The sequence below is a fragment of the Cottoperca gobio genome, chromosome 14, assembly GCF_900634415.1.
Source record: "Cottoperca gobio chromosome 14, fCotGob3.1, whole genome shotgun sequence".
Classification (NCBI taxonomy): Eukaryota; Metazoa; Chordata; class Actinopteri; order Perciformes; family Bovichtidae; genus Cottoperca; species Cottoperca gobio.
In genome coordinates this window covers 17,202,973-17,220,592 of record NC_041368.1, presented here as the reverse complement: position 1 = coordinate 17,220,592, position 17,620 = coordinate 17,202,973, and the positions used below count along the sequence as shown (strand labels likewise).

At 40.5% G+C, this 17,620-nt stretch overlaps 1 protein-coding gene across 1 annotated transcript in view; it reads left to right on the top strand.

Moving 5' to 3' along the window:
• The first annotated feature begins 13,248 nt into the window (after positions 1-13,248).
• kctd16b (potassium channel tetramerization domain containing 16b) overlaps positions 13,249-17,620 on the top strand; it is a 67,524-nt gene continuing 63,152 nt past the window's right edge. Inside the window, exon 1 of the mRNA XM_029447831.1 lies at positions 13,249-14,984. Coding sequence (XP_029303691.1) covers positions 14,147-14,984 — 838 coding nt within the window. The 5' untranslated portion in view covers positions 13,249-14,146. The remainder of the gene's footprint in view (positions 14,985-17,620) is intronic.

Sequence of the window (17,620 nt, the reverse complement as noted above, 5' to 3'; positions counted from 1 at the left end):
GTGTGTGTGTGTGTGTGTGTGTGTGTGTGTGTGTGTGTGTGTGTGTGTGTGTGTGTGTGTGTGTGTGTGTGTGGCATGGGCGAGGCCTAAAACTTCAGCAGCTGATCTCATTCAACCCATCAACTCCAATCTGCTCACCTGTCTACAATCAACTTATCCCAGCACAGTTGATCTACCGCGGTCTTCCAGCCACTCATCGCCTTATTAGAAATATTTAGTGCTTCCTTTCACTATGATTATAAACACATTTAAGTTTTGGAGGAAAAAAATATGTTGAATTCACAAAGATATATGGTTAGACATCTTTAATTACTGCCTGTTTTACTCTCCAGAAGTAGGGCTGAAACCCTGCAAGGTTTAGACCCATAGTTTGAAAACTCCAGGGTCTAATAGTAACAAATAGAGACAGAGGGTAGAAGATGATTTAAAAGGACAAGCGATGGGCTTCTGGTAAGAACAAAGGTAGTCCCTTTCATCAGGATGCAGAGGAGCAGAACAATCACTCCCATCACATACTGCAGGTGCTTCAATCCTCTGATGATGACAGATAATGTAAAATAATAGGCTGATGACCTCTGCTGAGAGGAAATAGGGACGGAAGGAATGAGATGCTGACAGCATCGCAGATGTGTGTTTGAGCTTTAATAAATGGATCAGTACAAATGAGTAACAGAAAGAAAAGAATCCTTGTTCATTCTCTTTAATTCTTTGTAATCTTAATATTTTAAAAATAAATAGCTAACAAGAACAACAAAATACTTATGAATTCAGATGGTAAAGACATATGGTAAATATAAAATGACCAAATGGACTTTTCGTGATAGTGGAAAACTGGGAAACTCATACCAATGTTCTTCTGTCACATCTGTGAAAACTACAATCCTGGTATCCTATTCCCAGGGCTTATTAAAACTAGATTGTTTCTGCCTCAGTGCTGAAACAAAAACAGCTCTGGCATCTGTAACAATAACATGTTTGACTTTTGGCCATAGATTAACTGGTGCAGTGTGAAAAGGAACTAAATTATACAGGCTTGGCTCTGCTCCTAGCTTGGAGTTACACGATCTTTTAGAAATGGGAAAAATAATACATTGGAAAAAAGGCATGGTGGAAAAGTGAGCCATTATTCAGAGGAGACATATAATACTCTTCCGTATTTGACAGAGAAACTTTAAGTTATGGGTCTCAGGGCCACAATACATAGAGAAGCATTTTGGTCAGTGCTGCACAAAACAGATGCAACAGAAAGGCCACAGGATGTTCAAGGACCTTTTATTGCCAAACAACTTTGCAACCATCAGTCACATTTTGTTTCCTGTTGGAGGCAACTAGATTCCAGCCTCTATGTTTAATCACTTGTTCCAAAAGAAGAACAGGCAAATGCAACTCATGACACGAGAAAAGTGGGGGTGGGTGAGAAAAAAACCAACAAACAAAGAAATGTTATTAACAAACAATTCATCTGTGCAGGCCCGATATGGATAATTTCTCTGCCTCATGAGGTGAAAAATCAATTTGATGCAAAAAACACGAATTCCTACAGCAAACAGCCATGACTCATCAAGCAGAAATTAGTCTCCTCCCCACCATTGCATCTCATCTTCCTTTAGACTTTTAATAATTTCTAAATTTGAAGAACATGTCTTTCTTCTTAATCCACTTAATGAAAGAAAATTGAAAAGTGCCAGAGAGGGTAATTTCATTTAGGGTAGTATATTGCCATATGCTGTTGTAATTGGCTTCTCTTATAAAGTCTCATGCTGTAATCCTGCTGCCACTGCCGGGGTGGATGAGTGGATTAAAACTACTGAATTTCCTCTGTTGCAGCAACCCCTCATCTCCAACCACCTACTGTACCCCCAATTAAGATTTCACTCTCCGCCTCTCAAGGCTCAAGGAGAGAGGAAAAAGCCAACTATCTTATTAAATCTTTTTTCGGGCAAAAATGAGGCAGATTGAAGATATTTCTTCGCTCTCTGCACCCAACATATTGAACATGTGAATGAACACAAAACACACACAATTAATGCACACATTTCCTCCGAACATTTACAAGATTAAATCAATTCCATTCATTAATCTAATTGAATTTCCTGTAACCCCATTGATATGCTGCACAGATCATGCATTAGTAGGCATCTGGTACATGCAGAGTCTGTCAGGGTTACTGACGCTGGACCTAAATGCAGACGCTGGGACACGCAGGTGGGTGAAGGGTTAAGTCTTTTATTAGGTAGGAAACCAACCCAGCGGGCTGGCGTAGGCTGTGGTGGGGAAAAGGAGGCTCCGGGGATGAGAGCTGGCGGGATGGTTGGATGAGTAGATGAGACTGGCAGGTTCTCCATGTATGGCAACGATCCAGCAGAGACTGGCCGTTGGAGCAGGATTTAAGTAGGGAGATAGAGAGAGGACAAGAGGAGGACAAGGAAACAAACAAACAGACACAACCAAAACACACCAAGCACAAGTCACTCATACTAAAAGGTAGAAAGCTAATACAAACCACACTCACACCAGGCAGGCATGTGTCAAGGAAGCAGATTATTTTCTCTGAAGCAGCTTTCTTCCCTCTGTGAGGGAGCTACGTGAGAACTAAAATATCAATCAACAGCTGAGGAGTTTGTGAAGTTTGTTTGTTCCAAAATGAGATTTCAACCCTCTGGCGATTTAACGGTTACTGACAAAATGACAGTCAACAGAAATCAGGTAAACAATGAATGTGTTATTTTGTAAGGAATCAAATTATTTTTGAGCAATTTGTGCTGAATCAAGAAGAGACAAAATGTGCATAATATAGATTTTAAAACTGGGTTTCATAGAAATGACCATGCTTTGCTTCTTAGTCTATTTTCTTCTCCAAATGAACACATGCAGGTTTAAACCTTCGATTCTGAAACGTAAGCCCTGATACAGAACTGATTCTGTGGAGTTTTGCCATCCTCTTCTTATCTGCCTCTGGTTGGCATCAGGGACAGCACCAGTCAACCCACGAGTGTTCTACATGTCAAAACACATTTAGAGGCTTCTAAAATAAGTCTCAAATTAAAAACAGTTGCATGGCTTTGGCTCTCATTCTCCTTCCATCCCACCCTAACAGCCGCTCTGCCAACTTTCTCCTCCCAGTCTCGTTAACTTTTGTTACAACTTTTGGCCATACTGATTCTATCCCCTGCAAGATATGTCATGCTGGACAGATATTGGCTTTGGCCCAGTGAGTCAACGCTGTTGTAATTTTGTTATTGCAGATCGGATGAAAGAAAGTCAATATTGTTTGCACTTGACAGCATCTTGGGGGTTGTTGTTTATAGCAAAATCAACATTTTACAATTAAAATCTCATGTCATTAAAGTTCTTAAGTTGTCAATCAATTGAGATTAATTTTAGCATCAAGGATGATGCCAAGATCAATTTGTTTTGATAGAGAAATGCTAATAAAAAATACTTTGTGCCAATATGCAATATCTTTAAACCAACAATTTTCACAAGGTTTAAGTGTTTCATATGTATTCCTTATAATGATAGTAAATACAGAAACCACAAGTGCATCTACAGTACTGCTGTTGCTCTTAATAACAATAATAATAACAAGAATATTAATATCACATTTTCATGCACACTCAATTACAGTATATAAATAAATATTTGATCTGAACAGGCTGACAAAAGGCCAATATCATCAGTCTAATTGTAAAGTTCACCGTCTGAAATGCTCCTCTCTTCTGTCTAACTGAAACTAATGACGTGACGGGGGTAAGAGTGGGTCCAACACAAGGAGGCGGATATTTCTTTTGGGACTTACATAATCTGATCATCAGTCTGGCCACTAAGTGCAAGAAAATCCTCCCTCAGATGCTCTCACATGGATTTATATCATCACTTAATGATGTTTAACACATCAGAAGTTTCAGAAGTTAAGATGAAGTGTTGCAATTTCTTCTGTCGGTCTACTCACTTCCCCTCAAACGGCCTCCTCTATTTCTACTTCATCCTATATTTCCCAGAATGCCATTTCACAATCCTTTGAGAACAGGTATGATCGTGTTGCCTTCAGCTGCATTTCTTTTCTTTAAATGGACGTAAGTTGAGAGAAAATGACAGCCATGCAGTGTCTTGAGGCTCTGTTGCATTGTTGTATTATTAAAGCTGCTGTCAATGGAGAAATAAATGTCCTTTGATGATGGATTTCTCCCTGTATGACTGAATGTCATTGCCTGCTATAAGATGAGTCTGGACATCTGTGGGAGCGACACAAGACCTGAAGCTAACCTTTTCTATTTTTTTAGATAGCTGGAAGAATTTCCGCTAACCAGCTGCACGATATCTATTTCACAGCATCAACGAGAATTAGATAAAACAAGGAATTAAAACCACACATGTTAAAGAACCATGAATATCATCGAATATCACAATATTTGGGGTTGACAAACAGGAACTCCAGAGTACAGCAACTCCTGACATGCACAGTTTGTTAGATGTATTTCAAAGTGCAAATTAGCTGCAGACAGAGCCGAGACTTGTAATTCCCTGTTTTACTTTGCTTGGGGTGACTCCCCACTGGACGTTCTTCTTTCCTGATGAAATTAGTGGCGACAGGAGTGAACAGAGACCCACCAAACATTCAATTATACATCCTCGACTCACTATCTGTCGCCTTCACTTTCTCATACTGACAACGGTTGTTAATTTCCCTGTGTGTGCAGAGAGCTTCATGCCGTTCTTGATTGCTCACTTTATTCATCTCACTTTATACTGTATTGTTTCTCAGTTTTAGAATGATGTAGTGGATGTAAGGGCAGTCGGAAACATGTTGCAATATAGGTGAGTACAGGGGTGTCACGAGATACTGCTGTCGACGATAACGGTGATATATAAATGAAATAAGTAGAAATATGAAACTTTGATATCATGTTTATATTAACATATTGACCTCCCCTAAGGACCACACACAAATGAGTGTAATTCGTTTGTGGAAAAAGAAACAAAGTTAAAGATTAATTTGTCTTAGCATTATTATATATTTATTTTACTAATGTTCTATCTGAATAAAATGGTTATTGTGAATTATTTTGGCCAAGGTTATCCTGTAGTGATATTGTGACAGCCCTAGGTGAGAATATACATTTCCTGTACTTCAGCAACACATTTGCATTTTATACAGTATTGAAGATCCTTTGAAGTATTTATAGCAAAATGCTGATGGTATTAGCTGAAGGGTAAAATTGGATATAACACCTTTAAATGGGTTTTACGGTACTAAGGGATTTTGGAGATTTGGCCCCATCAAGAGATATTTCACACATTTAGGACCTGTGGAAACAACCCTTTAATCCCAAGAGCCACAGAGTAAAGCATAAAACATAGTGGAGGGAGGGAAACAGAGCGAGAGAGAGAGAGAGAGAGAGAGAGAGAGAGAGAGAGAGAGGGGTGCAATGTCACACACACACACACACACACACACACACACACACACACACACACACACACACACTCACACACAAACACACTAACCCTACACGCTCACAGAGGCAGAAACTCACACCACAGGAGAGCTGACTCCTGCACTAAACTAGCACAGTTATACGCCCCTCCACAGTGTTCCCACATGGCCTTTACGTTGGCAGAGGGAAAACCGATGCTTAGCAACATCTCATCTGCATGGTTTGCCAAATCAACAGGGTTAAGATCCCTTTAGGCTTGGAGAACTTGTTCACCGGCAAGGAGTGGCGTCAGAGATGGAGGGAATGGAAGGGCAAAAAAAAAGTCTTTAGCTTTCAGGATGTTTTGTTCTTGTACCAGGAAAGAGGCTGTCAATGTGAGGTGATCCGTTTGTTTCAAGTACAGTTTTTCTCATTTCAGGATTTTTTATGTTTAAGGCAGGCAACAATCTGCCTCAATGTCATTTCTTTCAAGCTGTTTCAAAGCTGGTTGACTTATCTAACCTAAAATGTATTTTTTAGGTACAAACAGACACCTCTAAAAGCCCATGACAGTGTTTATCATTTGGACAACACAAACGTTGTCATCCTTCCAGCTGAATGGCACTACAACATGTGCGTCACCTCAAGCACTTCATTAGACACCAGCACAACCAAACATAACACAATTCAATAACACGGGTTACTTTAAATGCAACTAGCGCAGCACCGAGTTTAATATGAATGTGTTTTCAAATTGCATAATGAATCCTCAAGCTCTACATTAAAATGAGAACATGTACACTGGTTAGGTTAGGTTACGTGACATGTTATTGAACGAGTGAACAACAAAAATGCTGCAAATGTATAACGTGCTGGCACGGATCCGACCGAATGACTCTATAGTACATGCTCATCCCGGCTCACATTGGCCTGATGCAATCCAGAAAGAAAGATGAGTCAGTATACACTTACACACACTCTGACTCAATGGATTTCTATTGTTTTTTTTTCAAACAAAAGAACAGAGATTATTTCCCTTCGCCGTGGAGCTGTCAGATATTCCGCCCCCTCGCATCCTTTCACTACTCCCACAACTTGATCCTGGCCAACTGCTTTCTGAGTCCCACATGGTGCAAATTAAATCAAACGCCAGCTACTGTACTGTAAGATGCACACGAAACCTCCTGTTTGTAACACTGCGTATAAGTTTGATCATCTCATCTGAGTGCAAATGGGCTATTTCCCTTGTAATAAAACTGGAGAGGAATATTAGGTCTGATATGTTATTATCACTTGTCAGCACACTTTCTGCTACTGTCTTTTTCTAAAACCCACAATTATGTTTTTACTGAAAACACAAGTTGCAGAAAGGAAGAGTAAATGTGTCTGATATGGTGGGCCAAAAAATACAAACAACTGATTGTTGCACTACAATCCATCCGCCAAGCGCATTGTAATCATTTCCCAACAACGTTCCTGTCATGTATATAATCATCAACAGTCTCAGATAGTTGGAGACGGAAATTTAAACATAGATGCCGGTCGTCTTGAAATGATTTGTAAAGAAGATAATGATTTTACTCGTTTCTCCCTCAAGTACTCTGTGTCCACACACGAGACTTATATCACAACTATGTGCTTGAAAAATAAAGAAAATCATAGATTGAAGGGACTTTTAACTGTAATCTTCTTGTGTTTTATCAGTTGTGCCTGAAGGTACCCTGCCTCTGACCCAGAGCATGCTGGGATAAGCTCCATACCCTGCAACCCTTGACAGGATAAAAGGTTAAAATATTTGATGGATGCATTAATTATCTGCGGCTTTTCGGGTATCCTGTAGTTAGCTTTTCTATCAGTAAACAAGTCTACTTCCTTGTTCAAAACTGAAGGGAAACGTCCTGTACACCTGTTTTAATAAGTGAATGTCTGGATGTATGTAAGGAAGGGAAAGCTTTGCACCTATGACCATTTTCTTGGATCAGCGTTTTGACACATCTTGACTCCTTCATAGTAAAAGCTATAGTATAGTAAATTAAGTATATATAGTATAATTTCCAAGTAAAATCAAGCAATAAGGCTACAAAAGAATATAAATATGCATCTGAGTAACACACTGAACACAGTAAACCCTTTAAGTGAATACTTAATGTATGTACAAAAGTAGGATTTATGTACACGACAAAATTAATACAAATATTTTTGTCAACAAGAACAATATCTCACATGCAGAACTGTTTAAAACCAAGTTGCAAAAAGATAAGATCATTTCATACTACCTTCAAGCAGATATGCAAACACTGAACATCACAAGTTATCGATTGTGTCTGTGCCCACGAACAAACAAAAACATTATGGAAATGGTCTGAGTCTAATTTAGCATCATCGTCTATCATCGCCTTTGCCGTCAGCTCCACGAATTAAAAGTAACATACGAACACAAGAGTAAGAGTAACACATTTCCCTTCTCCGTTTAGACTTGGCTCCAAGGATACACCCTCATTCTTGATGCTTTCACCAGCACACAGTACAACACACACACACACACACACACACACACACACACACACAACACACCTGAAGAGTCAGTTTCAGTGAGTGGGATGACAGCTCTGCTGCTGTGTTGTTGGCCTGAGACAAGCTGAGACGTCCAACTTGCCGGCTCTCTGTGGTGTCTTGCAGGCTTATACTTATCCTGGCTTCAGGAGCCGCTTGTCTGTCCCTCACCACAACCCCCCGCTGCTCCGGCTGCCAAAGCCCTTAATGTTTAGTGGTCCTCCTGTTAAATAGCCTTGACTACAGGGAGAGCAGTGGACTTAGTTTAGCATGGAAAGCGACCTGTGCAGAGAGTGGATGCAGAGGGGATTGAGAGGCACTAATGCGAAAACCCCATTTTCTTTAACCTGACGAATCATGCAGAAATCCAGAGATATTGTAAATGTGTTGCTCAGTCCCCAAGAGAATATCCCATTGTAACGTTCACAATAAATATGCCTCCAATTTCTCAGTCTGCTGGCATTTGGTCTGTTTTGAGCCACCAAGGAAATAACTTTGAGGACACTGTGTATAGATACTGAAGACATCATTTGAGATGTTATGATTACAGCGTACCGACTAAATCTACTGTCTCAGTTTAACTGACGGACTCCTGCAGCACATATGAGTTAAGAGGCTCTATGTTTGCAGGAATCAGCTAAAAATATCTTGTTTTTATACCCAATCTGGGGCATTGGGACTTGTTGCTGATTCCCAAAAGGACTTCATGGAGTTTATGTTTGATGATCAATACTGCAGAGAAAATGAGCTTTTTAATGATTATGAGTTCATTGGTAGACTTCTATAATAAGATGAAAACCTGGCCGAGCAGTCTTTGAAGACACATTTGTGGTTGATGACTCATTGCGTTAGTTGCTGGAGGTGTTGGAGTGTACCTGCTCAATAAGTTAAAGTCCAGTTAAAAGCCAGCTAAGATGATTTAATGAGCACTGAGCATCAGCAGGGTATTTTTTTTTTAAATGATTAAAAAACACAAATGTAGTTTTCAAGAAAGATGTTGCGTTCATTTGTGGACTTCCTAAAATAATTACCAAATAGAAGATTCCCTGACACAAGAACTGCATCTGCTTAGAAATACAAAGCAATCACTTAATGTAAGTTATGTAGAAAGCAGCTGTTCAACACAGTGATTATGTATTCTTGTTTTAATTGTTCATTTGATTTTATTGTATTTTTACGCATTTTGCTGCTTTCCTAAAGGCAGGTTTCACTGAGAGCAATGCTCCCTTTTGCAGGAATGCCCGCATCACACTCACACACATTCACTTCTGGAAGCTGCCCACAGTACAACCTCGGTCTGGTTTGAAGTCTCGACTGGAGTAAGAGGGGTTGAGACATTTCCCTCGGGATCAATAAAGTATCTATCTATCTATCTATCTATCTATCTATCTATCTATCTATCTATCTATCTATCTATCTATCTATCTATCTATCTATCTCTCTATCTATCTATCTATCTATCTATCTATCTATCTATCTATATCTATATATATATCTCTCTGTCTGTCTGTCTGTCTGTCTGTCTGTCTGTCCATCTATCTCTCTGTCTGTCTGTCTGTCTGTCTGTCTGTCCGTCCCTCCCTCCCTCCCTCCTTCTTTCTCTCTCCCTCTCTCTCTCTCTCTCTCTCTCTCTCTCTCTCTCTCTCTCTCTCTCTCTCTCTCTCTCTCTCTCTCTCTCCATCCTGCCAGTGGGTTTTTGTTTAGTTTGTGCTATATACTGTATACATGTGTTGTTGTTTTCATATGTATGTGTTTGGCAAACTGGCCAATTTTGTTCATTCTATATTATGTGAAATAATACAGTTTAGTGGCCGAGTAGAAGGGATAGTTAATGTGTTCACTGTATTACACGCTGTAAGTGCTACAGAAAAAGTCTTACAGTCTGTGATTGGATTGATTTTGATCCTAAAGTCTTTGAATCAAATATGGACACCAGCGTCTCACCAATGTGAGAACAAAATGAAATGAAGAGCATACTGAGACACCTGATGACGGCTATGCTTGATGTCATGGTCCTTATTATAAGATAGTACTCTCTAGCTCTCATTCAAACAACGCACGCACTGCACGGTTTCTCTCATATTCAACAACATTTTTCCCTGCAAACCCTTTTTTATCAAAATTCGAAACTGACATTGAAAGTTGCTGCCCTGTTAGAAAATTATACATAGCTGACCAAGTTTAAATAAGAAATACACGTCCATGTTTAGGGCATAGCTGAGGCTCACATAGCAACTTATTTTGGTAAATACTTTCTGAGTCAACATAATTTATGCATTGAATGTCTGCCTGCTGTACTAGCACATTTCCCATCTAAGGCCTGGCATCATTCAGAGTGGCTGTAATCAGAGATGGAAGTGGAAGTAGTATGCTGTTTATTTCAACCATCTGTGACCAGCCTTAAATTCCCTTTAATAGTTTTCTCTGCACTGCACAGGAAGAAAATGAGTGCTGCTGCGGGTTGATCTTCATCAAGGAAGCGATGTGCTCGTGATTTTATTTGCAGTGTAAGAGGCGGATAACTTTTGCATGTGTAAAAATTAGAAACCTCTCTGATATAGCGACTCTCTTGGAGAAATGATAAATGATTAATCTTGCTGCTGGGCTTTTGGAGTAAATATTTTATCATATGTTTTATATTGACTACTATGGAACTAAAATTAGCTTTCAAAGATCTAATACAGCAAAGGCACCAAGAAACTAAAATAAACGTCACAGCCTGTTCCATGTAAATGTGTCTGTCCTTTTAGCTCTGGGATTCTTCTTTCACTGAGTAAATGGGAAATCTGATTTTCCAAAATGTATTTTCAAATAACTTTTTACTAGGATGTGTTTCAGTTTATCTTGATATATTGCCAAATGCAAGCAGGAACCATGGAGGACTGTGTTGTCAGGCTCTGGTGCTGCTCCTGCTGGGTGTTGTTTTTAAAGCTTTTAGACCATTGAACTAAGTGCTCTATGGGTACAGAGAAAGTTGAGTTTAAATGAATTGTGTCAATCATCTGGCCTATAAATAGCAGCGCAGCAGGGAGCGGTGTAGTCGCTAAATGTATGTGTGATGAAGATACCAGCGTGGCCTACTTCCAGGTGACTGCTCAAGTACCAGTCAGGCTCATCTCTTCTCTATATCTGTCCCTCACGCTCTTGCTCCATTTGAGATGTGTGTATTGTGAATAGTGAGGGAGGGATTGATTTTAGAGTTCAGAGGTTAGGTGTCTCCAATTGCATGGACATTTGATACAAGAAACACTATCAATACACTGGCTGACACAGATTATTTACCTCCTTTGTATCACTAATTCTATAAAGCATGTGCTGTATATTGTTCAGTGTTGGTGGGTGTCATACTGAGCTGCAACTTTAGAATAACCATGAGTTTCAAATTTGAAAATGTTTCCCCTTCCTGTTTATATTTCTTTGAAACTCTACACACCAAATACGGGCATCAATATTTACTACTTGCATTTGTAATCAGAGTGTCGATTAACATCAAATTGAAGAGTCAGGGGATTCTGGGAGGAATGTTAGGATTTTAAATATGTATCCAGTGTGATATATACATATACATAGGGACGGAGTAGAAGAGTGTTTTATAATTCAGGCTACATACAGGAAGGGCTCCTTGACAGGAGTTACAGTGTAGCTTGCCGATTTCCCCCCCCCCCAAAAAACTATTGATTTCTGTACTCTCTCTCTCTCTCTCTCGCTCTCTCTCTCTCTCTCTCTCTCTCTCTCTCTCTCTCTCTCTCTCTCTCTCTCTCTCTCTATATATATATATATATATATATATATATATATATATATGTGTAAGCTACAGTTAATAGAAGGCTAAAAAAACTAAAAATGTATTCTGACATTTAAAGAGAAAGGCAGTGGAACACAGCTAGAGAAGGAATGACAAAAAATGCAGTTTTTCTCGAGGCAAGGTTGTTTAAAAGTGGACAGATGAAAGCCAAAGGAAACTAAACGCTGCTTGCAGGAAAAAAGCTGTAATGAGAACACTGTTTAGTATGAACTAGACTCACTGAGATTCAGCAGACTTTGTATATTTTATACTTTCTCTTACAATATTTGTATTTAATAATACAAGCCCTGTTTTGTCCCAGTAGCTGGAGCTGATAGTGTAAGTTTGTGAGACTAAAGATTAAACTCGAACTACTAGTTGTCTTGTTTTTGATTGATCGCAAACTGATTTATGTAGAAATCTAATCCTGTAAATCAAGATCATCTGGTCACTTGTGTCTCATAACCTCGAGTATTTTTATTATTACTTTATTTGTCATGTGTGTGAAGCATGATATAGCAGGGAAAGAGCAATCTTGGTCAAATTGAACGAAAAATGAAATAGAAAATTCATATAATGTTTGTGTTTTTAAGTATATTTGATAAATAAAACCACTATTGTGCACTAATTCAATCCCTTTCTCTGTGAGGATCTGTCCAGTGTTGAAATAAGAAGTCTTGGCATGTCACAATACAAACAGTGGGAGGCACTGTTGCTCATCTTACGAAGCCCATGACAAAAACGTCACATAATGTTACAACTCACTGCCAGTTACAGCCATTTATCTGGGTCTTGAAGATAGCATTTACCTTAAGAGATTTTAATTTAGTAAAAGGGCTTAAAGCTACAAACATTGTTGCAGTCAAAATGCAAAACTGGGAACAATACCCAGAGTTGGAACTGTGGAAACTAAAATAATGTTCTGTATTTACATATTCCAACTAAATGTCATGCAAATGATTTCCAGCTGGGGGTCAAATTGCAGCATTGAGAGCATTTAGTTTATTATAATAATGGCACAAAGATGAATGCAGCAATTCCAGAACTATGGACTGTAATTGCTGTGAAGGCCTAAAACTACATTTTTAAACAGGTGCATACCGTTATTTAACCTTTCCACATTTGCATATAGTTGGGGGTAAAATTATAAATTATATACATTTATATACCAAACCTACCAAACCTATGTGTGGTGTACAGTATATGAATACTGGGGGCTTCTCTGACAATAGGACAGCTTTCTGTTCAATGGTTCCTGGCAATCATTTAGAGACCTTTGTTTTTCCCACCCAGCAGCCTGGAATCGGCCCATACGCTTTTAGTAACCCGTCTGTGTGTGTGTGTGTGTGTGTGTGTGTGTGTGTGTGTGTGTGTGTGTGTGTGTGTGTGTGTGTGTGTGTGTGTGTTTGCAAGAGGGGGGGAGCAGCCGTGAAGACACCACCCAGCTCTGTAGGGGAGGGGAGTGTGGAAGGTAGGGTGAGGAGGAGAGGGGGTGAGATGCTCGTTTCAGCACCGCGGACAGCTCCCGGTAAAAGCAGCCAGCAGCAGCGGGTCGGTCCTCTCCGCTGCTCTGAAAAAAAAGAGAAAGAATCTAGATTTTTTATTTTTTTTTACACATCTATAACACAGCAAATAAGATATGTTTTTTCGAGAAGGGGACTTAGTTGAATTCAGTCCGGATCAGGCGACATATTTGTAGGGACAGGCTACAGACACAACCCTTACAGGACTCCCGAGGCTTGCGTGTGCAATCTCTGCGAAGTTTCTCGCCTCCGAAAGGCATCCTGCCTCCTCCCACTGGTCTGCACAGCCCGGAAAAACTGCCGATGTTCAAGGGAAGTTGAAGAGAGAGTGACAGCACATCAGCCCCTTCTCCTGTTTGGACTATATCCTAAAATAAGTTGTTGGACTTTCTCTTTTCGCAGAAGGATTTCTATTTGTTGGAAAATACTACTTCTAGTATCAAAAAGGCAAGCAAGACAAGTTTCATTCGGTGCTATAGGCTTCTTACAGCACCCCCTCCCTTACTGCTCTTAAATTAGCCACTGATTCAAGGCTTGGATGTGCCCGGATACATTTCTCTTCTCTCGCAGCACTGATTCCTTCGTCCTCCAAGTCACCCATCTCAGCCTTTTAATTTAACATCCACAGAGGAACGCCCCGGACTGCAATCCCCCCCCCCATTTTCGAAAACTGCTAAAGACTGGTAGGTGAACATGGCCATGGATCGATTAAATATGCTTATTCAGTTTGTTGTGGGATGAAGTTGGAAGCCCTGCATCAACACAGAATAACGGAGGACACCGCTTAGGAACTTTTAAAAATCCTGATCCGTCGTTTTCTTTTCTTTCTTTGCTGTAGAAATAGGTGTGTAGCCTGTTTGTAGCTGTTCATGACGGAAACGATGGCGCTGAGTGGAAACTGTAGGACTAACCCCAAAGAGCAAGCTTCAGTTCAGAACAGTTTCCCAGATGTTGTTGAATTAAACGTAGGGGGGCAGGTTTATTACACGCGTCACTCAACTTTGGTGGGCACCCCGAATTCATTACTCGGCAAGCTATTCTCCTCCAAAAAAGATACATCTAACGACTTGGCGAGAGACCCCAAGGGCCGTTATTTCATCGACAGAGACGGGTTTTTATTCCGGTATGTGTTGGACTACCTCCGAGACAAGCAAGTCGTCCTCCCGGACCACTTCCCGGAGAAAGGGAGGCTCAGGAAAGAGGCGGAGTACTTCCAGCTGCCCGACTTAGTTAAGCTCCTGACCCCTGACGATATCAAGCACAGCCCGGATGACTTCTTCCACAGCGACTATGAAGATGGGTCCCAGGGCAGCGACCACCGGCAGTGTCCGCCTCCCTCTCTCGTCCCCGCGGACAGAAAAAGCGGCTTCATCACAGTGGGGTACCGGGGGTCATGCACCATGGGCCGAGAGAGTCAGACCGACGCCAAGTTCCGGAGGGTGCCTCGGATATTGATATGCGGGCGGGTGGCACTCGCCAAAGAAGTTTTCGGGGAGACCCTGAACGAAAGCCGGGACCCGGACAGGACCCTGGATCGGTACACCTCCCGGTATTACCTCAAGTTCAAGCACCTGGAGAGGTCTTTTGACATGCTGTCGGAGTGTGGTTTCCAAATGGTGGCCTGCAACTCGTCAGTCACAGCCTCGTTTGTCAACCAGCACACAGAGGACAAGATCTGGTCCAGTTACACAGAATACGTCTTCTGCCGTAAGTGACACCTTTGATTTTATTACAGCAGGTCAACATTCACGTGCGCACACAAAGTTGAGATGACCGCTAGAAGGCGCACTTGTTTTACTGACCCTGTGTGCGAGAGACATCTGGTTTATTGGGGTGGATGGGCGGTTCTTGCAAAGGACAACCCCTCTTCTGGATGATGTGGGTGTACTGAACACTGTGATCAGAGCTGCTTCCACCTGTTTCTATGACCTATAGTTCCTTCATTTTGTCACTTTCTTTTTTACTTGGACGGGGCCAAAAGGTTTTAAGAAACAGCATTGTACATGTACATGTTAAACTGCAAACACAAACACCGAGTCGAATTTACACACTCTATTAGTGTCTGAAGTTTTCTGTGAGGTTGGTGGAAAAATAACAATTAGAGATCACTCCTGGTTAAGCCAAGGTGTTGCTATGTCTCCCTGGTAGCGATGAAACCTTAGCAGCAAACACATATCTGACAGGCTACTTCATGTTCAGTGTGTTCAAACTTATTACAGCATGTTGCAACATTCGGTACGTCTTGGAGGCTATTTTATATTTTACAAGATTTAACCAGATTTTTAATAATTTCACTCCCATCTGAGCTACGGCAATCGTCAGAGCAATGATTTGTCAACGCTCGCCAATTCTAATCTCGGTGCAATTTTCTACTCCACCTCCTCTCTGCTTTCACCCATCTCCTCCTTTCAACTTCTTGCATTTCCTTCTGGCTTTTCCTATTCCTTCCATTTCTCCATCTTTGCTCACTAGATGGTAGGAGTCTGGCAATCGTGACATTTGAATTAGCTTCCGTAAAAATGTTTTTGATGCAACAACATAATCCATATTCTCTGACCTGACCGTGTGTAATCAGTTGCAAACTCTATGATAGCTGTCATAAAAGAGTGTAGGTGATGCTGTAAATGTGCTCAGGTTCTTAGTTCCTGTTTGGATGTTATAAGACAGAACTGCACTTGGAATAACCCCTGAATCAGAAGCAGTGGCCATTTTTGAGATGCCATGAACAGGCCTCTGAAAATAAAAACAACTCTTTATTTTCTATACGTAAACCATAATGGAGACCCACATTGATAGCGTCTGACCTCATACTGTAGAAGAATGAGTAGGTGCCAGACATATCACCACAAAAAGCATAATAAGCTGTAATAGATCAGAACCATTTGGCTCTTAAAGATAGTTGCACCTCTTCTGAAAATATGTATTTCTTCCCACACAAGCCCTATGAAATGTTATTTTTTTTGCATGGCTTGTACATGGAAATACTACTGGACCCTGTTTGGGTCATAGATGTAGTTCCCACAGCTACAGTCAAACCATTTTAACAACAATGTGGACATTTGTGGTTTTCTCTGTTAAAATCCAACATTAAATCAAGTATTGTTACATAAATGAGATACAGCAATGCACAATATGCTGACTTTTGCTGCAAATGAATACTTAAGAAACTGCCAGCACTGAGATCAATGTGTCAAGGCAGCTAGCATGATATTCTCTAATACCATAGAGCAATATTTTCTCTCATAGGCACAGTGGTTAAAAAAAAAAAGAAGGTTTATTTGCAATTAAAAAGACTACAATTGGATAAATGAGGTTGGACACAGACGTCTCTGTCTGGTAACACTTATGTATGAAATATTCAGTACTGAGTAAGTGTGGGTTTCATTTGAATACTGTATCTAGACACTATGTAACTTCCCTTGTGGGCCTAAACCCTCTTATCCAAACTCAAATCTTATCAGATAATTGTGTTACTTTTGGCAACTGATGCAGTGGACACTGTTTCATATTCATAAGAAGCATTCTTCAGTTCAAGGAGAAGGACATCTTACGCAGACGGTTCTACTGGCGTTGCTGTCTCATTTCAGCGCCCACGTGTCCAGACGTTTGGCAAATAAAATCAGTTATGGGTCGATATGCAAACATCCTTAAAAGGATAGTTTGTTGTTTGTTGTTTGCGTCTCAAAAAAGAGTTGTGTTTTAGGACGTCTTAGCATTATCTGTAAAATTCTTCACATTCCTAAAATATCTTTTATTCATCTTGTTCCAAAAGTTTCTTTGTAATGACTTGCATGGGAGTCAGGACCGCTGGTTAGAAACCACTGAGCCATGCATTCACCACCACGTTAGGGAACGCCACGACCAGCCCCAGAAATCAGATAAATCAAATGATCACATGAAACATTTGTAAATAGCAAAAATTAAAAACAAAACAGATGACAGTGAATCTCTCGTCTGGCTTCACACACACACACACACACACACACACACACACACACACACACACACACACACACACACACACACACACACACACACACACACACACACATACACACACACTTCTTGCTTACTGGCAAACAACAACTGCTTCCTGGCTTTGTTGATAAATGTTCAGCTTGTTAGAGGGCGCACATTTAAAGGTGAGGGCACAGTGGCAGATGTGTTAGTCCTATACTTCAACACACACAGTTACACAAAAGCCTAAACACACACACTCACGCGGAGGCAAAAGCGTGCAAACAAATTCAGGTAACCAGGCATAATCACAGATGCAGGTGTGCACACAAGCACACACACAAACACACATGAACACAGGATTAGCATGCATACACACACAGAAT